We start from the raw sequence: 26,301 nt of genomic DNA, 5'->3' as shown, positions 1-26,301 counted from the left end.
GTTTGCTGATCTTTTCTTCTGCTAGATCTAGTCTGCTGTTGAATTCCTCCACTGAAAATATTATTTCAGTTATTGTTTTCCTTATCTCCAAAATTTTTGTTTGGTACATTTAATATTTTATTTCTGCTAAAAATTTCACTTCCTTCATGCGTTGTATTCCTGACAACTTTGAGCATCTTTATGACAGTTATTTCATTTTATGTATTTATTTTATTTATTTTTTTTTTGAGATGGAGTCTCGCTCTGTAGCCCAGGCTGGAGTGCAGTAGCACGATCTCTGCTCACTGCAAGCTCTGCCTCCCGGGTTCACGCCATTCTCCTGCCTCAGCCTCCCGAGTAGCTGGGACTACAGGCGCCCACCACCGCGCTGGCTAAATTTTTTTTTTTTTTTTTTGTATTTTTTTAGTAGAGACGGAGTTTCACTGTGTTAGCCAGGATGGTCTCGATCTCCTGACCTCGTGATCCACCTGCCGCGGCCTCCCAAAGTGCTGCGATTACAGGCATGAGCCACTGCCCTCAGCCATGACAGTTATTTTAAATGTTATGTCTTATAAATTATATATCTGCATTTCATTAAGATTGTTTTCTGGAAATTTATTTTATTCCTTTGTTTGGAACATGTTTCTCTGTTTCTTTATTTTTCTTGACATCTTATGTTGGAAAAAAATAGCTGAGAAAATAACACTATTTTCTCAGTGTTCATAGAGAAAGCAACCCATCATAGAGGAGAAATCATTCACAAATTAGCTTGGCCAGAGATTTTGGTAGCCTCTTAAGCTTTTATGTGAGTGCAACGTGCCTTCTTTTTCCTAGTGGCCCTCCATTTCTAGAATCTGACTGTCTGTGTTAAGTGCTCTGAGACAGTCAAACTAAAGCCAATCTGTTGGGAAGCCTCCAGAAAAGTTGAATTGTTAGACTATGTCCAATACTTTCCCTCCCTGGAGCAAACCTGATATATTTTGTTTTCTCCTGTTCAGTCTATGCTGAACCCATGAGAGGGGCTATGGAAACTTGTTGCTTACTAGAAGAAACAACCATCTTTGTTTTCACGGATCCCCTGGTGTCTAGGGTATTGCAGGCTCCAGCATTCTGAAGCAGCCAAGACAGAAGCCATTCCTTTGGACAGCACCCAAAATACTTGGAACATTAGATGCACAGTCCAACTCTTTCCCTCTTCAGAGAGAAGCTGGGAGGGGAATTTTTTTTTTTTTTTTTTTTTTTTTTTTTGTCTACTTATGCTGTGCTAAGTCTAAGGAGGGAAGTATGGTAATTCTTAGCCCAAACCACTGTCTTTGTTATTATAGGTCCATAGGTGACTAGAGTATGCCAGTATGTCAGTTCCCATCAGTACTACATTACAGAAGTCAGTCTTCTTGGCATCCTTGGAAAAGTTGGGACATTGATCTTTTGGGTGGTCAACTCTTTCTCTCCCCAGGAAGAAACTGGGAGATTTTTTCTCGTGATCGTATGATGCTGTGCTGGCAGTAAGAATTATGCCTAGGTGTCTTTTATTTATCTATTGGCTTAAATGTGGCTTGGTATCCTCACTCAGGATGAAGGAGCCTTCTCAGTAGTTTCTGGATTACTTACAAAGAGAATTTTTCTGTGTATTGTTGTTGAATCAGTGTGTTAATGAATGGCATGAGGGTCCAGGGCTTCCTATTACCCCATCTGGTTGACATCACCCCCTATATTAGAATTTAAATCCTGTAGAATCTCCAATCCCCATGTTAGATATTATATGGAAGGTTCTAAATATTCCCTTCTAATTCATTTCATTTTTCTTCAAAATAAATATTAGTGTTTGAGACAACAAAAAAACATAAATTTTCCCACTGCATAACTTCTTTCTATATTAAAATGTCAGTGAAAGCACTGAAATAAGTGATTACCAAGTGATTAGAATAACATAAATTATTGGACTTATAAATGATAATTCAATGAGATTAATCTTACTACGAGGTCAAACATATATATGACTTTTAAAAATGTCACTCTCATTTTCTCCTTTTTTTGATTTTAAATAATATTTAATTTAGTTTGTGCTATTAGAGAAAAAATTATTTTAACATTTAATTCAACAAATGGCAGGCCACACTAGTTGGTATATGAGCGATTTCGACAAAACAATAAAGTCTTTAACAGAAAACTATACCTACTCTCTTACTATATGTTTGAGACATACTGGAGAGGCTGACCAGAAAACTAAGCAAAGCTGCTATATTAACTTTATACTCTCGGTTAACCAATCTATTAAATTTTGTGGCAAGTAATATTTACTATTTCATAAATTGTAAAACTTTGTAGAAGACTGTTGTAGAATTTATTTTATAATTCTCTAAAAGCTTAAAGAAACTCATATGAAGTATTTTTAGATATTTCTTTTAAAAAATTAACTACATCTACCAATAAAGGGAAGTCAGGTGTACTAACCTTTAGTTTCTGAAACCATCTTAAGTGACCCAGAACTTCAGAAAACTTCTATTAGCATGGCTGACTTCTTGCCCACTTTTTTACTTAATAGCTTTGCTCTTAAGAATCTCATGCAAAATTCACTGGATATTATGGCAGAATGGATCATGTCAGCCTACTGTGCTGAAGCAGGAAGGAGAGTGAGAATGGGGCTTTTGCTTAATGCTTATGACACATTGCAAGTAGTACCTAGAAACTTACAGCTGGGAGAGAGAAAAAGTAAAATTGCTGGGCTTTGCAAATGAGCAATATTTCTAGAGATGTCATCATTCATATACCTAAATGCTGATATTTAGTCCACTTTGTTGTATAGTACTGAAACAGAGCCAATTCACAGGAAAACTCTTAGTCTCAGATTGGTACAGGGTAATATAAGACACACACCACTTACCTGGAAAAGTGATAGAATTAAATTTAGAGGCTTAAGGGACACTTCTACCTAAATGCCACCAGACATTCAGTTAAATTTAAATTTTCTCTATCGCAGACCACCAAATATTTGCTGTTTGATACCAAGCAAATTATAAAGTGAGATGCCTACAGAAGAATAATAAAAGCGAGTTTGGTATATACTGGCTTATCCACAGAGTTCATTTTAAATGCTTTCATACAACTATCTGCATGATAAAAAATATACGTTCCAACTGAAATTCTTCTAGCATATAGAAAATAGTGAAATGAGAAAAAAAAATCTCAACTATTTGAAATTACACTCCATAAATAAGTATCAAAATAACACAAAAAGTGGTTTTACCACAGATATATTTATTTAAAATATTGAGATATGCTTTTGGAAAATTCAAAATATAGGAACAGCTGCTTTAAATTTCTCTACTGAAAGTAATTCCATTTATGTAAAAAGAAACATGAAGTGTACATGCTGAAGAATTACAATTTCTTTTTACTATGTTCTGGGTATTATTATTAATAAAAGTTACATAGGTGTATTATTTTGAATCTATACATATTACTGGAGGGGAAAATACAGTGCTATGGTGCTACGAGGAGTTGTACACTCCCACCAACAGTGTAAAAGCATTCCTATTTCTCCAGCATCTGTTGTTTCCTGACTTTTTAATGATTACCATTCTAAATGGCATGAGATGGTATCTCACTGTGGTTTTGATTTGTATTTCTCTAATGACCAGTAATGAGCTTTTTTTCATATGTTTGTTGGCCACATAAATGTCTTCTTTTGAAAAGTGTCTGTTCATATCCTTTGCCCACTTTTTGATGGGGTTGTTTGTTTCTCTTTTCTAAATTTATATAAGTTCCTTGTAGATTCTAGATATTAGCCCTTTATCAGACGGATGGATTGCAAAAATTTTCTCCTATTCTGTAGGTTGCCTGTTCACTCTGCTGATAGTTTCTTTTGCTGTGCAGAATCTGTTTAATTAGATTCCATTTGTCAATTTTGGCTTTTGTTGCCATTGCTTTTGGTGTTTTAGTCATGAAGTCTTTGCCCGTGCCTATATCCTGAATGGTATTGCCTAGGTTTTCTTCTAGGGTTTTTTATGGTTTTAGGTCTTATGTTTAAATCTTTAATCCATCTTGAGTTAATTTTGGTATACAGTGTAAGGAAGGGGTCCAGTTTCTGTTTTCTGCATATGGCTTGCCAGTTTTCTTAACACTGTTTATTAAATAGGGAATCCTTTCCCCATTGCTTGTTTGTGTCAGGTTTGTCAAAGATCAGATGGTTGTAGATGTGTGGTGTTATTTCTGAGGCCTCTGTTCTGTTCCATTGGTCTACATATCTGTTTTGGTCCCAGTACCATGCTGTTTTGGTTATTGTAGCCTTGTAGTATAGTTTGCAGTCGGGTAGCATGATGCCTCCAGCTTTGTTCTTTTTGCTTAGGATTGTCTTGGCCATATGAGCTCTTTTTTTGGTTCCATGTAAAATTTAAAATAGTTTTTTCTAATTCTATGAAGAAAGTCAGTGGTAGCTTGATGGGAATAGCATGAATCTATAAATTACTTTGGGCTGTATGGCCATTTTCATGATATTGATTCTTCCTATCCACGAGCATGGCATAGTTGTGCATTTATTTGTGTCCTCTCTCATTTCCTTGAGCAGTGGTTTGTAGTTCTCCTTGAAGAGGTCCTTCACATCCCTCGTAAGTTGTATTCCTAGGTATTTTATTCTCTTTGTAGCAATTGTGAGTGAGAGTTTGCTCATGATTTGCTCTCTGTTTGTCTATTATTGGTGTACTGCACATTGATTTTGTATCATGAGACTTTGCTGAAGTTGCTTATTAGCTTAAGAAATTTTTGGGCTGAGACAGTGTGGTTTTCTAAATATACAATTGTGTCATCTGCAAACATAGATAATTTGACTTCCTCTCTTCCTATTTGAATATCCTTTATTTATTTCTCTTGCTTGATTGTCCTTGCCAGAACTTCCAACACTATGTTGAATAGGAGTGGTGAGAGAGGTCATCCTTGTCTTGTGCCAGTTTTCAAAGTTAATGCTTACAGCTTTTGCCCATTCCATATGATACTGGCTGTGAGTTTGCCATAAATAGCTCTTATTATTTTGAGATATGTTCCATCAATACCTAGTTTATTGAGTGTTTTTAGCGTGAAAGGGTATTGAATTTTATCGAAGGCCTTTTCTACATCTATTGAGATAATCATGTGGTTTTTGTCATTGGTTCTGTTTATGTGATGGATTATGCTTATTGATTTGCATAGATTCAAACAGCCTTGCATCCCAGGGAGGAAGCCGACTTGATTGTGGTGGATAAGGTTTTTGATGTGCTGCTGGATTCAGTTTGCCAGTATTTTGTTGAGGATTTTTGCATCAATGTTCATCAGGGCTATTGGCTTGAAATTTCCTTTTTTTGTTGTGTCTCTGCCAGGTTTTGGTATCAGGATGATGCTGGCACCATAAAATGAGTTAGGGAGGAGTCCCTCTTTTTCTATTGTCTGGAATAGTTTCAGAAGGAATGGTATCAGCTCTTCTTTGTATCTCTGGTAGAATTTGGCTGTAAATCAGTCTGGTCCTGGGCTTTGTTTGATTGGTAGGTGATCAATTACTGCCTCAATTTCAGAACTTGTTATTGGTCTATCCAGGGATTCAGTTTCTTCCTGGTTTAGACTTGGGAAGGTGTGTATGTCCAGGAATTTATCCATTTTTTCTAGATTTTCTAGTTTATTTGCATAGAGGTGTTTATAGCATTCTCTGATGGTAGTTTGTATTTCTGTGGTATCAGTGGTGATATCCCCTTTATTATTTTCTCTTGTGTCTATTTGATTCTTCCCTCTTTTCTTCTTTATTAGTCTGTCTGGCAGTCTACATATTTTGTTAATCTTTTCAAACACAATCTCCTGGCTTCATTGATTTTTTGAAGGGTTTTTCGTGTCTCTATCTCCTTCAGTTCTGCTCTGATCTTAGTTATTTCTTGTCTTCTGCTAGCTGTTGAATTTGTTTGCTCTTGCTTCTCTAGTTATTTTAATCATGATATTAGTGTGTTGATTTTAGATCTTTCCCACTTTGTCCTTTGGGCATTTAGTGGTATAAATTTCCCTCTAAACACTATTTTAGCTGTGTCCCAGAAATTCTGGTACATTGTGTCTTTGTTTTCATTGGTTTCGAAGGACTTACTTATTTCTGCCTTAATTTCATTATTTACCCAGTAGTCATTCAAGAGCAGGTTGTTCAGTTTCCATGTAGTTGTGAGGTTTTGAGTGAGTTTCTTAAACCTGAGTTCTAATTTGATTGCACTGTGGTCTGAGAGACTGTTTGTTATGATTTCCGTTCTTTTGCATTTGCTGAGGAGTGTTTTATTTCCAATTAGGTGGTTGATTTTAGAATAAGTGCTATATGGTCCTGAGAATGCACATTCTGTTGATTTGGGGTGGAGAGTTCTGTAGATGTCTATTAGGTCCAATTGGTCCAGAGCTAAGTGGAAGTCCTGAATATCCTTATTAATTTTCTGACTTATTGATCTGTCTAATATTGACAGTGGGGTGCTAAAGTCTCCCACTATTATTGTGTGGGAGTCTAAGTCTCTGTGTAAGTCTCTAAGAACTTGCTTTATGAATCTTGGTGCTCCTGTATTGGGTACATATATATTTAGGATAGTTAGCTCTTCTTGTTGCATTGATCCCTTTAGCATTATGTAATGTCCTTCTTAGTCTTTTTTAATCTATGTTGGTTGAAAGTCTGTTTTATCAGAGACTAGGATTGCAATCCCTGCTTTTTTGAGCCTATGTGTGTCTTTGCACTTGAGATGGATCTCCTGAATACAGCACACTGATGGGTCTTAACTCTTTATTCTATTTGCCAGTCTGTGTCTTTTAATTGGGGCATTTAGTCCATTTACACTTAAGGTTAATATTGTTATGTATGAATTTGATCCTGTCATTATGATGCTAGCTGGTTATTTTGCCCATTAGTTGATGCAGTTTCTTCATAGTGTTAATGGTCTTTATATTTTGGTTTGTTTTTGCAGTGGCTAGTACTAGTGTTTCCTTTCCATATTTAGTGCTTCCTTCAGGAGCTCTTGTAAGGCAGGCCTGGTGGTGACAAAATCCCTCAGCCTTCGCTTGTCCGTAAAGGACTTTATTTCTCCTTCACTTATGAAGCTTAGTTTGGCTGGATATGAAATTCTAGGTTGAAAATTCTTTTCTTTAAGAATGTTGAATATTGGCCCCCACTCTCTTCTGGCTTGTAGGGTTTCTGCCAAGAGATCTGCTGTTAGTCTGATGGGCTTCCCTTTGTGGGTAACCCAACCTTTCTCTCTGGCTGCCCTTAACATTTTTATCTTCATTTCAACCTTGGTGAATCTGACAGTTATGTGTCTTGGGATTGGTCTTCTCAAGGAATATCTCTGTAGTGTTCTCTGTATTTCCAGAATTTGAATGTTGACCTGTCTTGCTAGGTTGGGGAAGTTCTCCTGGATAATATCTTGGAGTGTGTTTTCCAACTTAGTTCCATTCTCCCTGTCACTTTCAGGTACACCAATCAAACGTAGGTTTGGTCTTTTCACGTAGTCCCATATTTCTTGGAGGCTTTGCTCATTCCTTTTCATTCTTTTTCCTCTAATGTTTTCTTTATGCTTTATTTCATTAAGTTGATCTTCAATCTCTGATATCCTTTCTTCCACTTGATTGATTCGACTATTGATACTTGTTTATGCTTCACAAAGTTCTCATGGTGTGTTTTTCAGCTCCATCAGGTCATTTATGTTCTTCTCTAAACTGGTTATTATAACCAGCAGTTTGGAAGTCTGAGGTAGGTGGATCACGAGGTCAGGAGTTCAAGACCAGCCTAGCCAACATGGTGGAACCCCATCTCTACTAAAAATATAAAAATTAGCTGGGTGTGGTGACACGTGCCTGTAATCCCAGCTACTCCAGAGTCTGAGACAGGAGAATCGCTTGAACCTGGGAGGCGGAGGTAGCAGTGAGTTGAGATCACACCACTGCACTCCAGCCTGGGTGACAGAGCAAGATTCCATCTAAAAAAAAAAGAAAAAAAGAAAAAAGAAAGAGAAAGATTCTTAGCTTTCTTGTATTGGGTTAGAACATGCTCCTTTAGCTCAGAGGAGTTTGTTATTACCCACCTTCTGAAACCTACTTCTGTAAATTCGTCAAACTCATTCTCTCTCCAATTTTGTTCACTTGCTGGCACGGAATTATGATCCTTTGGAGAAGAGGCATTCTGTTTTTTGAAATTTTCAGCCCTTTTGTGCTGTTTTTTCCTCATCTTTGTGAATTTATCTAACTTTGGTCTTTGCTGTTAGTGACCTTTGGATGGAGTTTTTGCATTGTTGCCCTTTTTGTTGATGTTGATGCTATAGCTTTCTGTTTGTCAGTTTTCCTTCTAACAGTCAGGCCCCTCTTCTGCAGGTCTGCTGGAGTTTGCTGGGGGTCCACTCCAGACCCTGTTTGCCTGAGTATCACTAGTGGAGGCTGTAGAACAGCAAAGATTGCTGCCTGCTGCTTCTTCTGGAAGCTTTGTCCCAGAGGGGCACCCACTAGATGCCAGCCAGAGCTGTCCTGTATGAAGTGTCTGTCGACCCCTGCTGAGAGGTGTCTCCCCATCAGGAAGCACAGGGGTCAGGGACCCACTTGAGGATGCAGTCTGTCCCTTAGCAGAGCTTGAGCACTGTGCTGGGAGATCTGCTGCTCTCTTCAGAGCTGGCAGGCAGGAACGTTGAAGTCTGCTGAAGCTGCACCCATAGCCACCCCTTCCTCCATGTGCTCCATCCCAGGGAGATGGGAGATTTATCTATAAACCCCTGATTGGGGCTGCTGCCTTTTAGAGATGACCTGCCCAGAGAGGAGAAACCTAGAGCGGCAGTCTGGCTACATTGGCTTTGTGGTGCTGTGGTGGATTCCGCCCAGTCCGAACTTCCCAGTGGCTTTGTTTACACTGTGAGGGTAAAACCACCTACTCAAGCCTCAGGCTCAAGCATCCCAGGTAGACTTCAGACTGCTGTGCTGGCTGGCAGTGAGAATTTCAAGCCAGTGGATCTTAGCTTGCTGGGCTCCGTGTCAGTGGGATCTACTGAGCAAGACTATTTGGCTCCCTGGCTTCAGCCTCCTTTCCAGCAAAGCGAACGGTTCTGTCTTGCTGACGTTCCAGGTGCCACTGGAGTATTAAAACACTCCTGCAGCTAGCTCAGTGTCTTCCCAAATGGCCACCCAGTTTTGTGCTTGAAACCCAGGGCCCTGGTGACATAGACACCTGAGGAAATCTCCTGGTCTGGGGGTTGCGAAGACCATGAGAAAAGCGTAGTATCTGTGCCATTTAGCACCATCCCTCACAGTAGAGTCCCTCATGGCTTCCCGAGGGTAGGGGAGGGAGTTCCCTGGCCCCTTGTGCTTCCTAGGTGAGGCAACGCCCCTCCCGGCTTCTGCTCACCCTCAGTGGGCTGCACACACTATCTAACCAGTCCCAGTTAGATGAACTGGGTACCTCAATTGCAAATGCAGAAATCACCTGCCTTCTGTGTTGGTCTTGCTGAGAGCTGCAGACTGGAGCTGTTCCTAGTTGGCCATCTTGCCCAGGTTAAGCACTTATTATTATTTTTAAACTTCTATGGGTTAAATATCAGCTACACCATTTCTTAGTTTCATTGTCATGAATAAAATTGTTCTGAACTTTAATCTCCCCACCTATGAAACAATAACTAATATAGCTACTTAAAAAATTGTTTGGATTTAATAAAATGATATATTAAATCTGTAGGAGAATATCTGGTACTTAGTAAGCCCTCAAAAATCAATATTGCTTTTATTATTTTAAACCTGATTGAAAAGTTTATAAAATATAGTTTTACAGAATTGATGGTATAATGTTTAAGTTATTATCTTCATTTAAAAAGTAAGCTATTTAACTTACTTCTGAGGAAATAAATTGAGTCATTTTATAAGTGTGTGGTTTCTAATTTTTGTCCAAGAATGAACTTTGGAAACAAGAAATAATTGATAATTATTATTTCTCACAGAAAAGCTGATATTTTTTTCAATGGCATAGGTTAAAATTGAAACGATGACTTAATAATTAAATCTTGAATCTTTGCTCACTAATCCACATTTAAGCTCTTACTATAAGACTTTTTACCCTCATATGAACACAAATTCATGATATTTATCAATAATTCATCCTTATTTTGCAATTTTTATTGCTGGATGTTTCACGCATTATCACTGTTTTTATACCAGTTCTCAGATTTTTGAATTCCAAACATCAGAGGAAGGCTTTTTTCCCTATAAGATGGAATGGTTTCCTGAAATCCATACTTCATCTCTCACAATGACATTCATTTTGAAATGTGTATTCTCAATCTTTAAACTACTTTCTCTATACCCACAATTTTTCAGCTTTCCAAAATATTTCTCTCAAGATTATGTTACCCTCCAGGGTATAATGCTAGATATTTTCTCTGAACAGTGAAAAATTCCTGAAAAAATAGTTTTCACTCACCCTCTAAACCTTTTTATATTTGTATAATTTTTAATTATTTTTATTATTTTTTCCATTAAAATAAGTCTCAGTTTATCAATGACTCTCTAATCAATAAATCTTATAATATTATTATCATTATTCTTTAATTGTCCTGATTATTTTACTCTATATCTTCTTTCCTTATTTAGTTTTGTTTTGCATTTACTTTCGGTTACACTTTAGTCTTTGTGGTTCATCTTTCACCTCTGATTACACCTTCTATAATTATTTTACTACATGCACTTCTATATGTCTGTATCTATTTGTATATGTCAGTCTAAAAAGATATCTATTATTAAACTCTTCTTTTCCCCAAACTTCAAGCGTTGCCTCTCTGAAGAAAATTCAAAACCATTTTTTCCCATGTTTATGATTCATAGTTCCTTGATGGAAATAGCTACCAGTGGTTAAGTTATCCCTCCTTTCATCTACCTACCCAACAAAATTCTGTTGCATACCTTTGAAGGTATTTGGTTTTATTTAGTTTAATTTTTTTATCTGTGTATATATGTTTTTAGTTTTTAAAGATTACTCAGGCCTCATTTCGCATAGTAAAAATAGTGAAAAGAGATTGCACAAAGGCAGTAACGATGAAAGTGAAAGAAGGAATCACTTTCAAGACACATTTATAAAGAAGTGCTTAAAACATCTAAATGATAATTCTTCACCTTTTCTCTCTACAATTGTTCACCTTTTCTCTCCACAATTGTTCACCTTTTCTCTCCCTTCTCCTGTCACTCTTATTTTCAGTGGTAACTAGATTATCCTATTTTGGAGTTTAAACCTATGAAGTGAAGAGTAGTAAAGACTTTGTGTTGTTGTCGTGCTCAAACAAGTAGGGTGAGCTTCATTGGCATGCAAACTATGCAGTAACACAGTATGTTGTCCTCTGAAGTGCTTCATGCTTTTCTGCACTTGGCCTTGTAAATTATGTTTCCAGTCTTGCCTGTAATAGTGTGCTGGAATGTATAGTGCCTATGACAGACTGTCTTTCTGAACAGCCACCACCTTATATAATGTTTTCAATCACTTCTACCTCACTTATATTAGAAGGCTTTTTGGTAGTTTTTCTACTTGTACTTTTGCCATTCTTTACAATGCTGTTAACTTACATTTAAATCCAAATTCAGTATAACATTAACTGTGAATTCATTATCCTGGCATTTCAAACATTACCTGGTATTATCCAATCCAGTTGTCTTCCACTGCTAACACACAGTAGGTATACACCTCAGAAAAGCATAACTACTCTTTTCCTTGAACATGTTTCTATGCTGCATTACTTCAGGTCTTCCTAGAAGCAGACATCAAGACAAGATTAGACATACAAAATATTTAATGGGAAAATTGCTTTTGAGAGAAAAGTCAGGAGCAACTGGAAAAAGTGAGGAAAATCATCATATCTTTTTGCACATCTGAATATTTCATCATACTTCTCATTAAGTTCTATCATTGTTAATACTTTCTGTGGTCTTCCTGAAATATCAGTTGGCTATGAATTATTTCCCTTTGAAAGGCCATAGTAACTCTTTTTCTAACTATACACACGTACAAACACACACATACACTCCTCGCATATATTAGAATATGACAGATTATATTTCAGAATGTAGGAAACAGATTAATTTTATTGAATCTCAAGAGATGTAAGGAAGAGAAAAGCAGCCCTGGCATCTGGCCTGGTAAGGATAAACTAGGCCACTGAGTAGCCATGATTGTTCAAGACAAAAACAAAGCTACTTTATTATCATGTAACCTAGCTAGCCTTTTACAAACCTTTTTTTTTCTTTTAATGGAAGTTGATTATGTTAACTATGTGTACAGTTGACTCCAAAATATTTATTGTCACTTTGTCTTACTGATTTATAATGTGAGGATAATAAAAGTTTCACCATATAGGTTTCTGTAGGGATTAAATGAGTTACTTACATATTAATTGCCCATAACTTTGCCTGGCAGATGGCAAATGTTCAATAATGGTAGAGCAATGCTATTGTTGTTATTGTTTTCCCAGTTTTCAAACAGTGGTTTGGTTCCCACTGTTTTGAACTGCTTAGAAATATTTAATATAATATCAAGGCAAGCACAAAACTTAGTTTGTACATGACATGACTGGAGACAGCTCATGTAGCACATTCTTTATACTTATATGAATGAGTTTTATTTATTTATTTAGTTAGTCATTTATTTATTGAGATGGAGTTTCATTATTGAGATGGAGTTTTGTTCTTGTTGCCCAGGCTGGAGTGCAGTGGCACAGTCTCAGCTCACTGCAGCCTCCACCTCACAAGTTCAAGTGATTTTCCTGCCTCAGCCTCCTGAGTAGCTGGGATTACAGGAGCCTGCCACTACGCCCAACTAATTTTTTGTATTTTTACTAGGGGCAGGGTTTCGCCATGTTGGCCAAGCTGGTCTCAAACTCCTAGGTTCAGATGATCCGCCTGCCTTAGCCTCCCAAAGTGCTGGGATTACAGGCGTGAGCCACCACACCTGGCCATGAGTAATGTTTATAATAGTTCACAACCCTATCAGACTAAAAGTCTCCTTTTAAAAAATATTTTCTAGTGTAATTTTTGCTATTGTGAAATGAATTTCAAACATAAAATAACATATATATATAACAAAACACTAATGCATCATTATAATTATACAAAAATGAAAAGTTTTATTTCATTAATATAATAATAATATATAACTTATTATAAATGTAATGCAAAATAGGCCGGGCGCGGTGGCTCACGCTTGTAATCCCAGCACTTTGGGAGGCCGAGGCGGGCGGATCATGAGGTCAGGAGATCGAGACCACGGTGAAACCCCGTCTCTACTAAAAGTACAAAAAATTAGCCGGGCGTGGTGGCGGGCGCCTGTAGTCCCAGCTACTCGGAGAGGCTGAGGCAGGAGAATGGCGTGAACCCGGGAGGCGGAGCTTGCAGTGAGCCGAGATTGCGCCACTGCACTCCAGCCTGGGCGACAGAGCGAGACTCCGTCTCAAAAAAAAAAAAAAAAAAAAAAAAAAAAAAATGTAATGCAAAATAATGTGCAAATGGTCAGGTTTAACCTCACAGGAAAACATCCAATTATTCAGGCACTTGTACTTCTGCATAGAAGCAGCATAAATGCAACAGCTACAAATGTGTTGTATTGGGATATGAATACCACAAATGTCAGTGCCTTTGGTGAAATAATTTTTTAAATATCGAACAATGCTTTAAAATTTTCAAAAAAGTAGAGTATGTTCTTTATTTGGTAAACATGGCAATTTAACTTTGAAAAAAATAGAGGCTATTTTAAAACTGAAAAAATTTGCTTTGGTGTTAGCAGTATTAGACACTATGCTCAGAAAACTATTAGTCATGTTGCCATGTTCATTAATGTATGGTGAGACACTTGGAAGTAGTGTGAAATGTCAGAAAATTCTTCACTGAGGACAACCATCCTCAGCATGGCAACATGCTTAGTATCTGAATACACCCATTAAGTCAGTAGCATGCCCATAATTTCCAAAATGCCCCATATGTAGGGACTGCCCCATGCAAACTTAGAGGTTGGATAAAAAGGACAAAGAAAGTCAAAACCAAAATAAATCCTACCAGGAAACTTGGATTGCTATAAACTGAGGAATTACTCATTCACAAATTAAAATTCAAATGTTAAACAACTGAGTTTGTACAGATGTCACATAGAAACTAGAAAGTACATATTTTGGAAAAATGTTATATGCTAAAAAGTTAATAATCAGATATGGGAAGTGTTGGCCCTCATAATGCTGAATAATTGATATAGTGGAGGAGTGGTTCCAGAAATAGTGGAACAAAGGGCCACAGTTATTTAAGGCAAGTAACAATGTCTGGATTGCATGTGTCTATGGCATATATTTTTAATCTCTTGTTGAGAATAACATTTTGATAAAAATACCACCAGTTTAATGCCACAATATATTTTTTCGTAAAGAGTAAATTTGATTGTAATTTATAGTACTTTCTTACAGAATTATTCATCTAATTATAAAAAAGTATTGAGTTTTTACAAGGATATAATTAAATGAGTTTAAAAAATAGAAATGAACATTTATTTAAGATTTATTTATATAATTATTCCTATATATTTTACAAAATAAAATAAGAGGAAATGTTTAGGTTTGATATTTACATATGTGTCTTAGATCACATTTTTTCAAGTTTAATTTATATTTGAACTTAAGTTTAATTTTAAATTTGCATCAATGTTTCATTTTAATTTGACTTAAAAATTTTGGAAATTAGATTACAATACTCCCAAGACTATTTGCTAAAGAGTTTCCAATGAAATATATTTAAATTTTAATTAAAATGTATTATTACATTCTCATGCTTTATTTTGAGGAAACAGGGTGGAAATTGTTTTGTTGTTAACCTATAGAGTCTTATCTATAGAAATGGTTTACTAAAATAATGAGTGACATCTATTTCACAAATGGTTTTTAACCTATATAATACACAAAACATATTTAAAGTACTTTTGTAGATAAAACTTTGGTGTGTTTAAAGTTTCTAGAAAACAAGTTCTAATATCTAATACACATAGATTATTAACATGTTTGAAGGCAATTTAAATGTCCAAAATTTAGAAGGTGGTCTTGGCCAGGCACGGTGACTCACACCTGTAATCCCAGCACTTTGGGAGGCCAAGGAGGGTGGAACACCTGATGTCAGGAGTTCAAGACCAGCTTGGCCAACATGGTGAAACCCCGTCTCTACTAAAAATACAAAAATTAGCCATGTGTGGTGGTGCACACTTGTTAATGCTAGCTACTCAGTAGGCTGAGGCAAGAGAATTACTTGAACCCAGGAGGCAGAGGTTGCGGTGAGCCAAAATTGTGCCATTGCACTCCAGCCTGGGTGACAGAGTGAGACTCCATCTCAAAAAAATTAAAAAAGAAAGAGGTTTTACTTAAACTATTATTGTATAGTACAGCAAATTATTACTAACTAAGATTTTATTGAGGATAAAAATACAAATCAACTATTACCTCAAGGCCTATTACCCAATTTATGGGTCAACTACAGTAGAAATTTAATTTAGTGCTGATTTTTCTCTTCTAAAATAAGTTTTGATCAATCATGGTTTTAGAAAATAAATATTATTATAATTTAAAAATTATCATTATTAACACACATTTAGGAAAGTAACTCTGCAGCTAAAATATTTATGTGACCTAGTATTATTAACATATCTTAATAAAGAGTTTCCCAAAGGGAACTCAGGCCGTAATAGGATTAGTTTTTATATGAGATTTAAGTGAGTTGTAAAATCTAATAAACCTAAATTATGAAAAACAGTTCAGAGTATCTAGTCAGTTTTATAATATTATGCACTGCCACTCAGAGAGAGTATATTAAGTAATATCATAATTTATTGAAATCAGTGTAATATACTTAGAATTGGTTCCATGGCTGTATAGTAATTTATGGTATCGGAATGTATGAGTTTACTTATTATTGCATGGATATTGGTTTTTCCAAATAATTAGGAAGATTCTGATTGACACTTTGAAGATACACTTTTCCCTTAAAGATTCATGGTACCAAATAATTGCTTTCAGGTTTCAGTTGTTGTTGATTTTGTTTTAAACCCAAGGTGTTGTTATAAGGTTGTTTTTAGAGAATTAGATAAGAATGGATGGAGGCTTCCTAAGGAGAGATAAAACAACTGGTTGGTCATTTTCGTAGGGATACTAGAAATAAAAAATCATTAAAATATAGCTCATCGAACCAGCTGCCATTTACAAAAGCAATGAGTTCTTGGAGTTAGGTGAAATGTCATTCACCCTTTCATTGTAAATTAACACAAGAGAAAATGAATAGTAACAGAATTTTTGAATGTTAATGTAGAAATACATTAAATTGCAGCCTCATTGGATTTTAAGAGCAAAGAATGTCTAAACGGCAAGAATGGCTGATGTTGTTGAAATTTTTGGAGCGTTCACATATAAAAGAAGATTATAAATTATAATCATCTTAAAATTCCAAGAAATTTCTGGAAGAATATAGGCTGTGAAAAAGCACCTCTTCACCCAGCCTGTCACAACTACCTCCAACACCAACATAAACCACTTGGGACACAGAGGTTTGTTCCACCAATACTAATGCTATCACCTATGACACACCTACTTTGCAAAGACTGGAGAATTCACCTGCTTTCCCACCTCACTTCTGCGATTCCCAGCACCTGAGTAAGCCATCTGGAGGCCCAAGAATTGGCCTGCTTGAACTTCCTAATACCAGTGCAAGTGTATGCTGCCCTGGCACACTTGGCCCCCTACTGCTACCACTGGGACTAGAAGACTGGCCCACATGGCATTCCAGCCTTCAGTAAAATTTCACCACAACCTCTACTAACAACCATACCCTAACCCACTAGGAAATTATAAATGTCACTGACACTATTTATGCAGAAGAAATAATCTAGAGACTACAATACTACATGCAGCCAGAATCAAGCCAAAGTGCCCCACCCAACCAATACCATAGTCACAAAAAAGTCATCCTCCATAAAAAGAAATTCAAAAACAGTATTGGAATTCGTGGATGAAGCCACTGTTACAGCTATGTGCAGATATCAAAGTAAAGAGACTAGAAACATAAAAAAGCAAGAAAATATAACACCTCCAAGGGAATACAATAATTCTCCAGCAACAGATTTGAGTAGAAAAGAAATTTCTCCAAATCCCTAAAAAGAATGCCAAATTTGACACTGAAGCTCAATGAGATATGAGAACACTGAAAAATAGTACAAAGAAATCAGAAAGACAATTCAGAATATAAATGAGTAATTCACCAGAGATAGATTTCATAAAAGAACCTAATCAAAATTTTGAAACTGAATAATTCATTGAAGTAAATAAAAAATACATTTGAAAGCTTAAAAACAGACCAAATCAAGAAGAAAAAAGAATCTCAGAATTGGAAAATAGCTGTTTTGAAATAATCCCATCACATAAAAACAATAATTAAAAAAAAGAATGAGCAAAGCCTTCATGATATATTGAACACCATAAAGGAAACAAATATCCAAAGTTGTGGTGTCTCAAAAGGTAAACAGAAACCAAAAATATTAGAACACTTATTTAATGAAATAATATATAAAAACCCCACAGGTCTAGCAAAATATTTAGATATCCATATACAGGAATCTCAGAGATACCCAAATAGATACAATTCAAAAAGGTCTTCTAAATAGGATGTTATAGTCAAACTGTCACAAGTTAAAAACAACAAAAAAAAATAAAAACAGCAAGAAAAAAGCATCTAGTCACTTATAAAGGAATCTTCACCAGAATAACAGCACATTTCTCAGGAAAAAACCTTACAGGCTAGGAGATAATTGGATAACATACCTAAAGTGCCAAAAGTTAAGAACTGTCAGCCAAGGATACTATACCTGGCAAAGTTAGCCTTCATAAATGAAGGAGAAATAAAATCCTAGACTAGCAAAAGCAGACAGAATTTATCACTACTAGACTGTTCCTATAGGAAATGCTTAAAAGACTTCTATACCCAGAAGTGTAAGAATGACATCCACCATCATGAAAACACATGAAAACATAAAACCCATTGGTAGACGAAAGGCACAAACAAAAAAGAGAAAAGACTCAAATATTACTATGACAGAAAACCACTAAAGCACTATAATATGTAATAAAAGAGGGGAAAAAGAAAGAATATTAAAAAAAACCAGAAATCAGTAAAATGAGGGAAATGAGCTCTCACAATGAATAATAATAAATGTCTCTCACAATGAATAATAATCTTTATTTAAATGGATTAAGTTTTCCACTTAAAAGACATAGATTTGCTGAAGATAAACAAATAACAAATGATCCAAGTTTATACTGCCTACAAAAATTCACCTAACCTGTAAAGACACATATAGACTGAAAGGAAAGGGATTCAAACAGAAACCAAATGTGAGCAGGTGTAGCAATACGTATATACTTATATCAGATAAAACATACTTTAAGTCAAAAATAGTAAAAAGACACAAAGAAGACTATTGTATAATGATAAAGGGATCAATTCAGTAAGAGAAATAACAACTCTAAATATACATGTACCCAACACTGGAGTATTAAGATATGTAACACAAATGTTATTATATCTAATGGGAGGGATAGACTCCAATACAATAATCACTGGAGACTTCAACACCCAACTCTCAGCATTAGACAGATCATCTAGAAAGAAAATGAGCAAAGAAACATTGAATGTAAATTACACATTAGATTAAATGGACCTAAAAGACATTTACAGACCATTTTATCCAACAGCTATAGAATATACATTCTTCTCATCAGCACATGAAACATTCACCAGGATAGACCATACATTAGGACACAAAACAAATCCAACAAATTTGAAACAAATAGATATCATTAACTTATCAGACCACAGGGAATAATGCAAAATCAATAACAAGAGAAACTTTGAAAAGTGTGCAAATACATGTAAATTAAACAACATACCTTTAAATGACCATTGGGTCAAAGAAGAAATTAAGGACAAAATCAAAAGTTTCTTGAAAGGACTAAAAATAGAAACAACACACCAAAACATATGGTATATGGTAAAAAAAAAAATGCTAAAACAGAAGTGTATTACAATAAACTCTTATATCGAAAAGGTAGAAGAAAGACTTTAAATAACCAACCTATCAAAGCACTTCTAGGAACTAGAAAAAGTAAGAACAAATCAAACCCAAAATTAGTAGAAGGACAGAAATACTATAAGACCACAACACAACTAAATGAAATCGAGACCAATGAAACAATTCAAAGGATCAACAAAATAAAAAGGTGGTTTTTTTAGAAAGACAAATAAAATTGATCAAGTGACACTACAAACAATTGGAAAGACATCCTATGTTCATGGATCAAAAGAATTAAAATTATTATACTGCCCAATCAGTTTATAGATTCAATGCAGTCCCCACCAGATTCCAATGACATTTTCACAGAATTTTTTTTAAAATCCTAAAATATGTATGAAACTAAAAAACAGCCTAAAGGACCAAAGCAATTCAGAGCAAAAAGAAGAGAGCTGGAGGCATCATACTACCTGACTTCAAAATGCATTATAAAGCTACGGTAACTAAAACAGAATAGTATTTATGTAAAAACAGACACATAGACCAAAGGAACAGAATAGAGAGCCCAATTATGTAATAAATCCACATACTTAACAGCCAACTGATTTTGACAAAGTCTTCAAGAACATACCTCAGGGAAAGAACATCTTTTTCAATAAATAGTGCTGAGAAAATTGAATATCCATATGCAGAAGAAAGAAATTGGGCTCATATCTCTCTGAATAAAAAAATCAACTCAAGATCAATTAAAAACTTAAATATAACACTTAAAACTATAAAACCACTAGAAGAAAACATAGTAAAACACTTTAGGACATTGGTTTATACATTGACTAAAACATAAAAAACACAGGTAAGAAAAATAAAAATAGACAAATGAGACTATATTAAAATTTTTCTGCCTAACAAAGAAACAAATCCACAGAGTGAGGAGATAACCTTTCAAATGGGAGAAAATATCTGTAAAGCATTCATCCTGACGAAAGACTAATATCCAGGAAATACAAGAAACACAAACACCTCAGGAGTTAAACAAACAAACAAACAAAAAACAGATTATCCCTTTAAAAACTGGGAGAAGGATATGAATAGATAATTCTTAATCATAAGGGAGATGCAAATTAAAACCACAATCGAATAGCATCTCATCCTACTTAGAATAGCCATTGTTAAAAAGACAAAAGATAACAGACGCTAGCAAGGATGCAAAGGACAAAGGAACTTTTACAGACTGTTGATGGAAATGTAAATTACTACAGCCACTATAAAAAACAGTAATTAAAAAAAAAGTTCTCAAAAACTAAAATTAGAACTACCAAATTATCCAGCAATCCTGCTTTCAGCTATTTACCCAAAAGAAAATAAACTAGCGTATCAAAGGGGTACCTGTTCTTATGTGTTTATTGCAGCACTATTCACATGAGCAAAGAAGAAATCAACCTAAGTGTCCATCCATGGATAAAGGAATAAAGAAAATATGGTACATATGCACAATGAAATGGGATACTATTCTTCCATAAAAAAAGAATGATATCCTACCACTTGCAACAACATGGATGAAGCTCAAAGTCATTATGTTAAATGGAATAAGACAGGCACAGACAGTCAAATATTGAATATTCTCACTCATATGTGGAAACTAAAAAGGTTGATCTCATGGAGGTAGAGAGGAGAAAGGTAGATACCAGAAGCTGGGAAACTATGTTTGAGTGGGAGAAGGGGATTGAAGAAAGGTTGGTTAATGGGTAGAAACATAAAGTTAGATAGAACGTATAAGTTCTAATGTTTGACAGCAAAGTAGAGTGACTATAGTTAACAACAATGTATTAAATACTTCAAAATAGGTAACAGCTAGGACTTGAAATTTTCACAACACACAGAAATGAAAAATACTCAAGGTGATGGATTCCCTAAATACCCTGACTTTGTCATAACACATTCTATGCATGTGACAAAATAGCACAGGTACCTCATAAATACGTAAAATATTTTGGATCAATGAAAAAGCTCCTCTTTATCTTGAACTGTTTTCATTTATCCTTTACATATGCATAATCCCTTACCATCTCCCACTTTTAATTCCTGTGTCTCAACCAGCGTTTATAGTCACATTTAGTCTTCTTTCGGCCTGAGGCTGTTTTAGTGTGTAATGAGGAATTTGACTGGTTTTAGCCCTGGTTCCTGAGAGATAATGTTTAAATCTTTGGAATTTGTCCAGTAATAGGCATGTATTTGTTATTCATAGTGAATCTCTCATACCACACCTGATAGTTTATGCTAAGTAGGTGACTCCAGTTGGGCCCCTAGTTTATGCTAATAATATAACTAAACATGGAGCAGGCCACAATAGACTAATCATATGATTAGAGAATTTGGGCTTCAAACCATGTGATATCAACCTGACCTCTATGGAGAAAAGGGAGGATCGAGATTCAGTTTGACCGCGTCTATTAATTTAGTTAATTATACTTATCTAATGAAGCTACATGAAAAACATAAACAGTGAAACTTGGGTAACCTCCCTGGTTGGCTATACTCTGGTTATTGTTACACATTGATGTGCTGGGAGAGTAATAGATCTGAGGATAACAGAAACTTCATGGTTTGGGTACTCTCCAACCTTGCTTTATGTGTCTCTCTTTGAATGGTTCTGATTTATACCTCTTTTCCTATAATAAACCTGTAATTGTCAGGCCTCTGAGCCCAAGCGAAGCCATCATATCCCCAGTGACCTGCACATATACATCCAGATGGCCTGAAGCAACTGAAGATCCACAAAAGAAGTGAAAATAGCCTTAACTGATGACATTCCACCATTGCAATTTGTTTCTGCCCCACCCTAACTGATCAATGTACTTTGTAATCTCCCCCACCCTTAAGAAAGTTCTTTGTAATTCTCCCTTCCCTTGAGAATGTACTTTGTGAGATCCACCCGCTGCCCGCAAAACATTGCTCCTAACTCCACCGCCTATCCCAAAACCTGTAAGAACTGATGATAATCCACCACCCTTTGCTAAGTCCTTTTTTGGACTCAGCCCGCCTGCACCCAGGTGAAATAAATAGCCTTATTGCTCAGACAAAGCCTTTTTGGTGGTCTCTTCACATGGACACGTGAGACACTAATAATAAGTATAAAGTGTTCTGAGTTTTGTAAGTCATTCTAGCAAATTTTCTAACCTGAAAGGATGGGAACCTCCAAAAGTTTAGCCCTCTGTTCAGAAGTAAAAGTGGCCTAGGAACCCCAAAATTGTGGCTTGTGTCTGCAGTAAATGGCTGACTGTGAATGCATTGTGGAGAAATATTCTTTCAGACTGTGAAGTTTGGTCTAATACTAGGTAGTTGGAGCCAGAAGTATTTGCACCTGGGATGTTACATAGCTGTGTCTGTCTCAGTCATTTCAGGCCACTAAAACAAAATGCCATAGACTAAGAAACTAACATTTGCTTTTCACAGTTTTAGAAGCCGGACGATTCAAAATCAAGGTGCTGGCAGATTCAGTGTCTAGTGAGGGCCCTCTTCTTAGTCTGCAGATGGCTGTCTTCTTGCTGTATTCTCACCTGGAGGAAAGAGAGATCCTGTATCTGTTTTACAAAATCATTAATTCCATCGTAAGAAATCCACTGTCAGGAATTACTGTAGCCATAATTACCTCTCAAAGACTCCACCTACAAATACCATCACATTGGAGGCTAGAACTTCAACATGTGAATTTGGGGGGACAAAAACATTCAGTCCTTAAGATTGTCCAAAGAGTAAACCATATTGAGAGGTTTTTTTTTTCCCTTGACCCGCCCCCTTCGTGAACAGGAACTGGAGTGGCTCATTTCACTCAGCCCACCACAGGCCACTCCTTGCAACAGGGAGCCTGCAAGCAAGCGAATGTGGAAACCAGAGGGAACGAACTCTGAAACCAGCTGACCACTCCTGTCTGGCCGGAGTATGCTCTGTGTGCGCCCTGCAGCAGTGTCCAAGCCCCTGCCCTCTTGGCACTTGGGTTCTTGTTCTACATCCAGGAAGAATCAGATCACATGACGGGATTAAAAGGTAGTGTATGCAGAGGATTTTAATGGGTGATGGCTCTCAGTGGGACGGGAGTTGGAAAGGGGATGGTGTGGGAAGAAAGTGATTTTTCCCTGAAGCTGCACAATCTGAAGTTAGTTGCGTCTAGGCATAGTCTCTGACACTCAGCTGCTTGCACTCCCAACTGCTTGCATCAACCGCTTGTGTAGAGCTGCCAGCTGAGGTCTTTTTATGGACACAAGATAGGGGCATGGCAGGCCAAAAAAGCAACATTTGGGTGGAAAAACAGGGACAGCTGTTTTCACTTAAGGCTTAAGGGTGGGGTTTAGCTGGGAGCCCAGCCATTCTGTGTTATTTCCCCCCTCTGAAGAGGCACACGTAACTGCCATTAGAATATGGACGATGACTGCTCTTAGCTATTTCGTGCTGAAAAGGGGCACTGTTTGGGGAAATCAGCAGTCAGATTCCTCCCAGAGGTCTACCCAAGGGTCACTGGCAAAAAGCAGCCATCATCCAAAGCTCCAGCTGCCTGCCCATTTTGGAGCCTTGATGGCCTCTAGGCAAAAGAAAAAACAAACTTCACAAGTTTAAGTATCCATGGATCAAACATGTGTATCATACAAGGAAGGAATCTAGTGCCAAAAATCTCAGAAATAAGAAGTGAAATATACTAACTACATTGCACCTCGAGCTGTCTCTCCTTGGTGAAATAAATTAAACCTTGTATGGGAGTGATTAAACTTTAAGAGAGAGGTAACTATTCTTGCCATATCTCTAGCAGTTAACAGGTGAACCTTAGGAATTCTTGGGTTCGTAGGCTTGCATGGTGGCCATTAAAGCTTTTGCCTCTTTCTTGTGTCTAAAAGACCAAGGGGGGCACTTTCAGTAGGTCCTCTAAAGTACTATCTTGTCCCAGAGTCCGTTTCTTAATATAAATTGGAGGTAGTCAAGTTTTTTGGTTGTCCATTCTGAAAGACAGGGAATTTGGCATCCCCCATTCCCTTCCTTCCTTCAGTGAAAACTCGGGTGTGAGGGAGAAAGAAAGTGGATGAATTCCCTTTTCTTTTGTGTCCATATCCCCGAGTTCCAGTGACCTTGGCAGGTGCCACCTATGGGTACCAAAGCGGCTTTCACCCATGTTAACAGGGGAGCCTAAGGGGTAGGAGTATCTGCTCTTATCCACATATGCCCTATCCCCCTGCTGTCGACAAATTTTGAGTTCCCTGGGCCTCATCTATACCATCGAGCATGGCCTCCTTCCGTGAAGCTAGGGTTTAATTGGTAGGAATTGGTCCTGCCCACTTACACTGTGCCTGTTGGCTGGCTTTGGATCCCTCTGATATGGTTTTCCTTTCTAGGGCTTCAACCTGAAGTTTGGAATCAAATATGAGGAAAAAAAAAAAAAGTATTTCAGGGGCTGCTTGGGAGTCATTTAGATGTCCCAGACAAACTTTGCCAAATTTGCCATTATCAGCCAGCAGGGGACGCTCGTCTGTTTCCTCCTTCTTCTAGCAAAGCGCAGAGTTTGGAAAAGAATCCTCTCACTTAGAAAAAGAAGAAAAACAACTTAAAAGTGCATAAGGGGTTGGGGGCAGGGGTGGGGAAAGAGCCTCTTGCTTTGTAGAAAGGTTCCTTTAATAACTATTCAGACCGACTAGACCTCCGTGAAGGGAAACAGAGCCAACATTCCTTTTACTTGATGGAAAGGGAGAGATGGTAGGATCTTGGAAAAGAGGAAGATCCAACAGTTCTGAATTTAAACTCACCCTTTTTCGTATCTCTGACGGGCCCCCAGATGAGACAGGATTGCTCCCTTGGCCTCCTTCATGGGTGGGTACTGGAGTGGCTTGTTTCACTCAGCCCACCGCTGGTCACTCCTCCTGAGAGGGAGCAAGCAAGCGCGGGAACCAGCCGGCCACTCCTCTCTGGTGGGAGTAGGCTCTGTATGGCCCCGCAACAGCATCCAACCCCCGGCCCTCTCAGCACCCAGGTTCTTGTCCGGCATGCAGGAAGAATCAGGTCATATGAATAGATTGAAAGGGAGTACATGCAGAGGATTTTATTGGATGATGGCTCTCAGCAGGATGGGAGTTGGAAAGGGGATGGTGCGGGAAGAAGGTGGTCTTTCCCTGAAGCCACACCATCTGAAGTTAGCCGCATCTATCCGTAGTCTTTGATGCTCAGCAGCTTGTACATCTGACATTCACCAGCTTGTATCCCCAACGCTCTGCTGCTTGGATCCCCAACCACTTGCAACAGCTGCTTGTGTTGCTCTGCCAGCTGAAGTCTTTTTATGGGCACAGGATAGAAGCATGGCAGGCCAAAATAGCAACATTTGGGTGGAAAAACAGGGTCAGCTGTTTTCACTTGGGGCTGTGGTTCTAGGCTTGAGGGTGGGGTTTAGCGGAAGCCCAGACGTTCTGTATCAATATCTCAAACCAAATATTCAGTATCAACAAGCTTTAATTCTATGAATAATTTCTGGACTTTATGAAAGTTCCTCTGAAAATTTTATTCATGGAACATAAAACCCACCACAACTGCCAATTAACGATTATAACTTCTCATGGAAAAGAGATGACACTACGATTATTTTCTACTCTCTTTAAAGCAAGATGCTTTAAAAATATATTACTCATTCTGAAAGACACTACAAAATTTGTGACATAAATATTTTTCAAATTTCTTCCAATTTCTTGCAATATATTTTTTTCTGTTTAGAAATAACACTAATACACTTTTAATATCTTAGTATAATTTATAGGTTAAGTGTGTAATCTCTAGTGTCAGATTGCTGTTGAATTGCAGGGAAATATTTTCATTTTTTGCATGATCAAAGCTCTCTGAGCAGAGAAAATTAATATAAAGCTAAAGAACATTTCTTTTTCCTTATAGATATTTGTTCTTTGCATTCTAAGGTGATAGGTGACACAGAGTCATGTGCTTATTTGTTAAAAGGGGGTTAAACCCATAGCCATTGGTTTATTATCCCAAGGGTTGTGAACATCAAAGGAACTTCTTTTCTCCAAAATATGAATTATTTACATTAGAAAATTAAGGTCCTTTTTCTTTTTTTATCTCTCAGGAGAGGCTATTGTGGAACATTCCTATATAAGTCCTAAAATTCATATTTTTGGGGGTTCTATTTTTGTCTTGCAAGAATTTGCTTTTGCACATGTAGGATCTGTTTCTCTTCATCTACTCACTTACACCATGAGAGGAGAGAATTG

The 26,301-nt window shown here is 36.9% G+C and overlaps 1 protein-coding gene across 1 annotated transcript in view; it reads left to right on the top strand.

The window, feature by feature from the left end:
- Positions 1–26,301, top strand: part of LOC134732578 (uncharacterized) — a 208,096-nt gene that overhangs the window by 161,211 nt on the left and 20,584 nt on the right. Inside the window, exon 4 of the mRNA XM_063618505.1 lies at positions 22,859–23,095. Within this exon, the coding sequence (XP_063474575.1) occupies positions 22,859–23,095 (237 nt within the window). The remainder of the gene's footprint in view (positions 1–22,858; positions 23,096–26,301) is intronic.

Source organism: Symphalangus syndactylus, chromosome 15 (assembly GCF_028878055.3).
Source record: "Symphalangus syndactylus isolate Jambi chromosome 15, NHGRI_mSymSyn1-v2.1_pri, whole genome shotgun sequence".
Lineage (NCBI taxonomy): Eukaryota > Metazoa > Chordata > Mammalia > Primates > Hylobatidae > Symphalangus > Symphalangus syndactylus.
Note: the sequence above shows the minus strand (reverse complement) of the source record. Positions and strands in the feature narration are given on the sequence as shown.